Source organism: Cicer arietinum, chromosome 1 (assembly GCF_000331145.2).
Source record: "Cicer arietinum cultivar CDC Frontier isolate Library 1 chromosome 1, Cicar.CDCFrontier_v2.0, whole genome shotgun sequence".
Taxonomy (NCBI): Eukaryota; Viridiplantae; Streptophyta; class Magnoliopsida; order Fabales; family Fabaceae; genus Cicer; species Cicer arietinum.
Genome location: NC_021160.2, coordinates 30,114,058 through 30,124,549, shown reverse-complemented (window position 1 = coordinate 30,124,549; position 10,492 = coordinate 30,114,058). Strand labels below are relative to the sequence as shown.

The following is a 10,492-nucleotide window of genomic DNA, read 5'->3' as shown; positions in this document are numbered from 1 at the left end:
AGTATTAAGAATGGGGAGTCTCTTAATGTCTTGTTTACTTAATGTTTGTTTTAAAAATCGTTTAAGTTAAATGGGTATTAAGAATGGGGAATCTCTTAATATTTCTGTTTGCTTAATGTTTGTTGTGAAAATCGTTTAAGTCAAATGAGTATTAAAAATGGGGAATCTTTTAATATCTGCATTTGCTTAACGATTGCTGTGGATGAAGTCTGTGTATGCTCATGCATTTCATTTTGGTAAATCGTGCTGACCCGTGATAGGTGGCACCTCGGTAAACTGTACTGACCCGTGATAGGTGGTACGTTTACGGTTTACGATTGGTAAGTTGTAATGACCCGTGATAGGTGGCACCTCGGTAAACTGTATTGGCCTGTGATAGGCGGTACGTTTACGACTTACGCTTTTTCTTTTAGTAAATCGTGCTGACCCGTGATAGGTGGCACCTCGGTAAACAATACTGACCCGTGATAGGTGGTATGTTTATGATTTACGCCTTTTAGTAAATCGTGTTGACCCGTGATAGGTGGCACCTCGATAATTGGTACTTTGGCCTGCTGATGACTCTTCATCATATGCATATTTTCCCACTGTTTTAGTCTTATTTATCCTCAATCATCAGTTAAATTAAGGATTTATTTGATACATTTTGTTGATTTTTGTTCTTTGAGTTAATAAAATGTGTTTTGTTTTTATTTCGTTGATTAAGTAGGAATTTGTCGTAATTTTACATTGCGTTTTGTTTTAGTGCAGTGCTGAATTTTGGTGAAAAATCAACATGACATATGTGGAGTATTTCAGCCATATCTGGAGTTCTAGATGTCCAATTAGTGTCACTCCAAGTGCTAATGAAAGATACGATCCATATCTACAACTTTCATGAAGACAACGGGACCAAATTCAGACGCCAAATTCAGTACACTTGTTGAAACGCTATCACCTGCGATAGGCGGTACAATTATGATTTACGACCCTTCGATGAGGGTTTTGATTTGGAATTCCGAGTCCATGCATTTTGGCATATACGCATTGCATAAGGGTGCTTGGCACACGAGTCGTGTTTGAATCAAGTTTATGATTTAGTGGTTTGAATAGGAATTGTCGTGGTAATTGTGTTGGAATTGCTAAGTGTTATGTATTGATTATAGTGTGTAAGTTTGACTGATTGCAAAACCATTTCGAAACTTATGTTGTCGTGGTGATTGTGTTATAATTGCCAAGTGTGGATGTTTTGGAATTGTTTGTAAGTGTGATTGATTGCAAAACTATTTCGAAACTCAAGATGTTGTGGTGATTGCTCTATAATTGCTAAGTGTGATTGTTTGGATTTGTGTGTAAGTGTTGATTGGTTTCGAAACCCTTTAAAAAGCTGAATTTTGCTTATTTTTGCTGTTTTCCTGTTGCTGTCTGATGTGTATTCGAATACAGAAAGCTGTATTTGAATACAGACATGCTGTTTTGCTACTGACTTACAGTGTAGTCGAATACAGACTGTTGTATTCGAATACAGACATGCTGTTTTGCTACTGACTTACAGTGTAGTCGAATACAGACATACTGTTTTTGCTGCTGAATGCTGAAACAACCTTGTATTCGAATACAGAGATGCTGTATTCGAATACAACAGTGTTGTTTTGTTAAAAACTTCATTTTTCAACCTTGTTTATGAATGTTTGGCATATGGAAATCCTTTTAAGGTGCATGCTAAGTTGAAAGATTATTTTGTGCATTTAAAACTTAAATGTTATGTGTTATCTGTCAATTTCAGTTGGTGACCCTTTACAACTATTGTGGAAATCTGAGCTTTGCCCTCAGATGAGAGCCAGGACAATCCTACCAGTTTGTACCCTGTGGATGGGAATGTAGAGGGGAATGCCTGACTGGAGCTATGTTAGGAGGATCTTACGGGGCGCGTGGATATCACTCAGGGCGTTTAGTTTGTTTTGGAGAATGATCAGAGTAGGTTGACATAGAGGGAACAAACGTCTTTCTTTTGAATTGTATTTATTTTAAAATGGAAGACTGTACCTATACTAATATTGTCAGCTTGACATGTTATTTTCGATGGGTTACATGTACCAACTTTTGATGTGTAAATATTTTGGATTCATATTTTGAGAAACTTTTCCGCTGCTTGTAAATTATAATGACTTAATTATTTATCCAAAGGTATTACCTTAGTTATTTCTTCTTGGTTATTATGAATTTGTTTTGAAAAAAAATACACCCTCGCTTTGAAAATCGGGGTGTTACAGTTTGTAGCAAGGATAATTATGGATCGGGAAACTGGTAGATCCAGAGGATTTGGCTTTATCACATTCAATTCTGTTGAAGAGGCATCAAGTGCCATTCAGGCCTTGGATGGTCAGGTAATGCAGATTTCTTATTCTAGAAATAAACTTACATTTCAATAACATGATTACATAAGAATCTGCAATTCTGTGTGCTAATTATTATTATTATTATTATTATTATTATTATTATTATTATTATTATTATTATTATTAGTTTTTTGGGTGTCTATTTAGGTAGAACTAATCCCATGAATATCATGCTGTTTGTAGCAAGGATAATTATGGATCGTGAAACTGGTAGATCCAGAGGATTTGGCTTTATCACATTCCATTCTGTTGAAGAGGCATCAAGTGCCATTCAGGCCTTGGATGGTCAAGTAATGCAGATTTCTTATTCTAAGTTTGATCTTGGTTCTCTAGAGGTAGGTTGATTTTTTATATGCAAATTTGGTCACTTCTTAGGCACAATTGGCTAAAAATTGAATTGATTAAAGATATGAATAAAATCATGGTGAAATAAACTTACATTTCAATAACATGATTACTTAAGAATCTGCAATTCTGTGTGCTACATGCTAATATTATTCTGCTAAAATATGGAAGAATAGTAAGTGTATATTATCTTATTGTTGTGGCTGAAGCAATGTAACATATTGTATGAAGAATATAGGGAGATTTAATTGCAATATTTTGTTTGCCAAAGTTGAAGAAATTTAACACCAGTACTTTTCAATGTCAATAAGATAGGCGGTGGAGTGTTATCCTGCTAAGTTTATTTGTCTTTACATGGAACTTAGAGGAACAACAGGTTTTGTAAATCTGTTGTGAGTACTTATATTAAATCCACTAAACTTTTAATTGTGGATGACATGATTCATAGTCCATTTGAAAGCATTTTGAAATTAGAATTTCTTTGCGTGTGGTGTTCTTATGATCTCCTCTTTCAACATATTTTACTAATGTTGTTTTTAATGCAGGTTGTTTGGGCTGCTAACGACTCACCTTCTATCAATGATGTGACTTATCCTGAGCTAATTGAAATGATATCAAAGGTAACACAAATTAACTTCAACAAATTTTGGGTATAACCAAAGTTTTTCCCTAACTCCGTCATGTTGGTTGCCAGTTAAAGGATGAAGAAGGAAATCTCTTGAGTGTCAGTACTTCAAATCTTTTTATTGCTAACTCCGAAAATGATTTACTTGTAAGATCTTAATCAAAAATTATTTATTTGTTATATTAGGAAAATTATGGTTTCTTTTTCGTTTATGGGCCTATATTGCCAAATCATTGACTTGTATGATGATTACTTGATTGCATGTTTCTTTGTTGTTTTGTTCCATGGATTGAAGATTATTGATCTGACAAAGGTGTCACCAGAGCTTGCTTGCCATGCCAGTGATGCAGATCTTGTCATTTTAGAAGGGATGGTATAAGTTCTTCCTTTGAAATTGCATGCTTTTTCTGTTGGGATTAGAACTCCTATATATGCCTTGGTTGGATAAATAGCTTAATTAATCACGTAGATCATTAATGTTTATTAAATAAGTGATTGTAGATAACTCTTTTTATCATTTCTTTTAACTTCTTAAAATATGAGAAATTGAATACTAATTCTTTATATTTTCTATGTTGTTATTTTTTGTTTACGGGTGAAACATCCTGAGGTTGCAGAATATCTTTATATTTTCTATGTTATTTTTTTTAAATGATAATATTTTAAAATAAGGGACAATTAATGAAAATATTGTCAAACAATCAAACAAAATAAGGGATATTTAATAATGACTCCAACTTAAAATAAAAGGGTATTGTCAACCCTCCCTCTATTGCTGCCTATTGCATCTGTTGGAGAAACCTATGCTCAGGCCAGCTTCGATGAAGCTGCTCCAAAGATACCGCGACCGACTCTACTTGAAAGATACCCCAAAAGATGTATGTCATTTGTTTTTAAAAAAACCCTCTAATTATTGTTGATTTCATTCTTGACTTATATTTATATTATATATGATATGGTTTAATGTTGATATTTTAGAAAGTAAATGTTGCATTCAAAATTAGAGTGAGCAATATCCCTTATTTTGTTTGCATTTATTTTGTTTGAATGAGAATATTTGAAAATAAGGGACAATTAATGAAAATATTGTCAAACAATCAAACAAAATAAGGCATATTTAATAATGACTCCAACTTAAAATAAAAGGGTGTTGTCAACCCTCCCTCTATTGCTGCTTATTGCTCTATTACTGATTCTCATTCATTTATGTATTTTTCTTCATCAAATTTATTGTTAGGGGGAGGCATTGACAAAAAATAAGGCAAACAAAATAAGGGATATTGCTCACTCTAATTTTGAATAGAATCATTTTACTAGGCTCTTAATTCAGCTGTTACAACCAAAATATTGTCAAACAATAAAACAAAATAAGGGATAATCAATAAGGATTCCAACTTAATTTAAAAGGATGTTGTTAACCCTCCAAATAAACACTTGAATATGTGAATTTCGTTGAACATTCTGTGATGAGAAACAAAATAGGTTTTGCCTTTAATCCCGATGCCCACAATAAACTTATGAAAAAAATAGCTAGGTTAAAGCGACGAATGAAAATGGAGGTAAGTACAGGCGGAGCGCAAATTATGTGTCTTCAAGACCTGCTTGACAAACTTCGTATGATTTTAGCTAATGACTTTTGAAACTAACATTCTCATTTTCACTATGCTAAATTTTTTTCTGATCTTATACACACTTTTTATTTTTAATTCAGAAGCTCAAGAACGGCGTCTGCAAACATTGTGTCAGTTCCGACAAGCTAGGTTTCGAAGGAAACAATTAATTAATTTAAGAAGACTATCCACCTTCCCTTACAATACTAGAAATAATGGTATTTATTTATTGTTATTCTATTTTGTTCTTATGATTTAAATTTAAAGATGCCTTGATTTTCTGTTTCTTTGGGCTGTTTGATTTCCAATTGTATGGTTGTGTGTCATATATAATATCTTTCATGACCTTCTTTCCATTAAATTCCTATTTTAATTGAAAAAACATTTTAAGGAAATCAAGATTTATGAGTGAATGAATAGCTGACAGGTTTTTGAAATGAGATCAATAGATAGATGGATAAATAACATTGTCGAAAGTAGTTCATATCTGTAAGGTCTATCAAAACTAGGGTCTCAGGAAATTCGAATAAAAAAGTTCATTAAGCACTTCTATATCATCTCGCTGAGTTAGACAATCCAAACATGTATTATGGGAAGTGAAAAAAGAATATGACAGAGAGATAATTGTGATACCTGAGAAAATGAATACATAAGAGAGGTGTTGGGAGATCTTGGAACCCAACATCAGTGAATCACCTCCATAGGCTACTACGATCAGATTTTCAAAAACAGTAACTGCATATGATCATAGAATTACAAAGATTGGCTTATCTCAGCAAAATGCAGCTTCACTTTATTATTTAAAATGAGGTTCATTTCATGAAGCTAGGAACGATTTCTTAGTTCGAACTTCTTACATTTTGGTGCTTCTTCTTATACATTTTTTTAACTTATCATTTCCTTCTTCTTATACATAGTATATTACTACAGGCTACAAGAAAGTTATGTTTTTTTACAGATTTTTTTATGTTGTTTGGTTATTCATTTTATCTAAATGTTTTCAGAAATTGACTTATACAGTGTTACAGGGATGCATTATTAGTTAATGCACTTTCGAATAAGGATAATTTTGTCAAGAATTTGTTATAGTTTTCAAGAGTTTGCATGTGTTATAATTTTATCTAAATGCTTCATTTTAAAAGGAATTCTGCATGTGTTGAAAATAAAGGTGTGCATAATATATTTTGTAAATATGATTCCTATATTTTATTTAGCTTATTTGAGATTTCGTCCCAACATGCTCAATCTGAAGAAGCAAAGAATATAATTTCGAAATCCAATTAAGGTCTTTACTCAACAAATGTGCCAAGAATTTTATTGTATATGAATGAAATTATTTACCTCCAAAATATCCTATAATTTGTTGCATTTATGTCCTTTTACAGTCCCCATTAGACAAACTTCCCAACTTAATCCGTCAACATCTACAATTTCCAATGCCACTCGTAGACAAACAGGTAACTTGTAAAATATTTTAATCATTATTTTAAACAAAAGGTTTGGTAATATTTATTGATGTTTGGTGTCTTTATATGGTTTGCATTGTAAAAATATTTATTTTCTTTATTAGCTTCCATTAATTTCCAAATTCAATTAAGGTCTTTACTCAACAAATGTGCCAAGAATTTTATTGTATATGAATGAAATTATTTACCTCTAAAGTATCCTGTAATTTGTTCCATTTATGTCCTTTTACAGTCTCCGTTAGACAAACTTCCCAACTTAATCCGTCAACATCTACAATTTCCAATGCCACCCGTAGACAAATAGGTAACATGTGAAATATTTTAATCATTATTTTAAACAAAAGGATTGGTAATATTTATTGATGTTTGGTGTCTTTATATGGTTTGCATTCTAAAAATATTTATTTTCTTTATTAGCTTCCATTATTGAAACTTGGAATTTTGGAAGACCGACATGTGTTTGTGAATTTTGTGGAGCTCTTCACTGGTACGAAGAAAGAACGGAAAAGAGTAAACACCCTCAACATCCAAAGTTTTCTACATGTTGCATGGAAGGTCGGGTGCAACTTCCATTACTAAAATTTCCACCAACTTTGCTCTATCACTTGCTTGATTATGATGGAGATAGTGCAGCAAAACATTTTCGTCGTAACATTAGAATTTATAATGCGGCTTTTGCTTTTACATTTATGGGTGGAAAAATTGACTATGAAATCAACAAACAGGGCGACCCTTATGTCTTAAGAATCAATGGACAGACATACCACCTACTTGGGTCTTTATGTCCTAAGAATGGAGAAAAGCCAAAAATTTGCACAACTTTATATACATGACACAGAAAATGAAATCTCAAATAGATTAGGTTTTATCCAAGGTGATAACGAAAATAATCTTCTTCAAGAGAAACTGGTAACAAACATTTTGCATATGCTGGACAATCACAATGTCTTGGTAAAATCATTTAGGATGGTCAGAGATAAATATGATCACCATGATGTCGGAGAATTGAAACTAAGATTGCTTAGCAATAGGTTGACTGATGGGAGACAAAATAACCTGCCCTCTTGCTCAGAAGTTGCTGCGCTTTTAGTTGATCAAACCTCAAATGAAGAAAGTCATCGCGATATAATTGTTGAACACAAAACAACTGGTCTTCGAAGAATTACAGAATTGCACCCAAGTTTCATGGCACTACAATATCCATTATTATTTCCATATGGAGAAGATGGTTATAGGATTGGGATAAGTCATCGAAATCCAGAAACAGGGAGTTGTTACAGGCGAAAAACAGTTACTATGAGACAATATTATTCTTTTCGCTTGCAACAACGAGCTGGAAAGGCACAAACATTGTTACGGAGTGGGCGTTTGTTCCAACAGTACATGGTAGATGCTTATGCTTCGATCGAAGAAGTTAGAATCAATTGGATTAGAAAGAATCAAAAGCAATTGCGTGCAGAACTATATAATGGATTGAGAGATGCTATTAATCAAGGAGATGTCATGACAAATTCGGTTGGTAGAATGACAATTCTTCCATCGTCTTATACTGGTGGACCGCGATATCGTGTTCAAAATTACCAGGTAGATAATTATTTCACTTTCTATATTTAGTCATGCATTATATACATACCCAACAAATCTTTGTGACTTCCAATATATTTTTCTTTCAAATAAATCCCCTTTCATGTTATTCTTCGACTATACTTAGGATGCATATATCTGAATTTTATAAACTTCACTCTAAATTGACAATCATTTTTCAAAGACGTATTTTTTAAGTTAGTAACTAACAATGGAAATCATACTCAGGATGCAATGGCTATATGTCGATATGCGGGATATCCCGACCTATTTTTAACATTCACATGCAACCCAAAATGGCCAGAAATACAATTTTTTCCTTGAAACTGTTGAAGGACAAAAAAGTGAAGACATACCTGACATTATTAGTCGTGTTTTCTCTATTAAGTTATGGGAGCTAATCAATGATATTAAACGTCAACAAATATTTGGTAAAGTCACAACAGGTAATATATTTTGTCACAATTTTAATTCATTTTAGTCTTTGATTACTTTTTTCTTTTCTCTTAACTATATTGTGGCTCAATTGGAAAAATGATTTTGCACAAATAGAGATAAGTCCATATAGATGAGGACACAATTTGAGATATACATGTAGCAATGAAAAATGCAAGACAAAATAAGAGATTTTTCTATAATAATGAAACTGGTAAAAAATGATACAAAAAATGAAAGCAAAAATTGGGGTATTAAGTATGCTTTTTCTATATTCCTTTCATTGAATCTGTGTCACAGAAATGTAAACATAAATATAAAAATGAGTTGAATCAATTTGCATAAGTTTCAGTATAAGTACATTTAACTTGAAGTTTTAAAGTTGTTGGTAACAAATCTCCGAAGGATAGTCCAGTAGTTTAGCCAGAGATATCGAAGGAGTTATATGTAGCAAGTGTAAAAAATAGTTGGTAATATTTTTATTTGATACACAGGAAGTACACGAAGAATACTAGGTAGAGAAATATCAAATACACATTATTTTCTTCAAATATTTACCAACAAAATTTTTTTGATAAAATGTATATAATGATTAATGAAACCCATAATTATTAGACTTTTATTTATTATAAAAAAAACAATGCATCTCTTCATATCGGATTAATACATGAGAGAGAACTTAGACGATCGTTGTGAGAAATTGTAAATCCATATTTTGGTAACTTAGGCGTATTGTTGATCTCACCATTGTTATACTAGGATGAAAGTAAAAAGTCTCACCTAAAAAGTCTCAACTATTTTTCCACCTATTAAGTTAGTTTCGTCGGTAATTGTATCTATTAAGTGATCTTTATTATTTATTAAATTAATATAATTATTACAATTAATATTATATAATATTTCTTTTACAATTGCTAATAAAATCAATTGATTTAATATTTTTGCTCAAAATCTCTGAATATTAAAATATAAATATCCCATAATGTTTTTATTTATTTCATTCTTTTTAATTATGTGTTTATTTTTTTTAACAATTGTGTACACCGTTGAATTTCAAAAAAGAGGTTTGTCCCATGCCCACATATTAGTGTTCTTACATTCGGAAGATAAAATACAAACACCATCTAAGATTGATGATACCATATCGGCAGAAATTCCGGATAAAGATATTGACCCTCTTACTTTTAGTGCAGTTGAACGATTTATGATACATGGACCATGTGGTATTTTAAATAAAAAATCTCTGTGTATGGTTAATGGAAAATGTGGGAAGCACTATCCAAAGAGATTTCATGATAAAACATCAATAGATGAAGATGGGTTCCCTATATATATGCGACGAAATGGTGGTCGATATATCTTGAAGAATGGTAGCCAACTTGATAGTCGGTATGTGGTCCCATACAATAGACATCTTTTGATAAAATATGATGCCCATATTAATTTTGAGCTTTGCAATCGTTCTAGATCAATTAAATATCTTTTCAAATATATCAACAAAGGTCCCGATCGAGTTAGAGCAGTCATCTCTAATGTAGAAAACTTTGATAACAGTTCAACAAGTTCAATGCACTTTCGCGATGAAATTAAAGAGTATCTTGACTGTAGATACATTTCTCCATCAGAGGCTTCGTGGAGAATTTTCAAGTTTAATATGTTTTTTAGAGAACCAGCAGTCGAACGCCTTTCCTTTCACCTCCATGGGCAGCAAACAATATATTTTCCAGAATCTATACGTATTTCTACCATTTTAAATAGAGAAGGAATTGAAACCACGATGTTCACAGAGTGGATGAAAATGAACTCTGCAGACATGGAAGCTTGACAACTAACATATGCAGAATTTCCTACTAAATATGTTTGGAACAAGACTAGCAAAAAGTGGACCAGGCGGAAAAATGGAAGGTGTGTTGGAAGAATATATTATGTTCCTCCCACAAGTGGAGAACATTTTTATTTACGAATGCTCTTAAATAGAGTACGAGGCAGTCGATCATTCGAAGATATTAAAACTGTTAATGGGTTTGTACATCTAACTTATAAGGACGC

General features: G+C 32.3%; 1 protein-coding gene across 1 annotated transcript in view; it reads left to right on the top strand.

Moving 5' to 3' along the window:
• Nucleotides 1–7,390: 7,390 nt before the first annotated feature.
• LOC105852914 (uncharacterized) overlaps nt 7,391–10,492 on the top strand; it is a 3,915-nt gene continuing 813 nt past the window's right edge. Inside the window, exons 1-3 of the mRNA XM_027330396.2 lie at nt 7,391–8,008; nt 8,313–8,454; nt 9,550–10,222. Coding sequence (XP_027186197.2) covers nt 7,391–8,008; nt 8,313–8,454; nt 9,550–10,222 — 1,433 coding nt within the window. The remainder of the gene's footprint in view (nt 8,009–8,312; nt 8,455–9,549; nt 10,223–10,492) is intronic.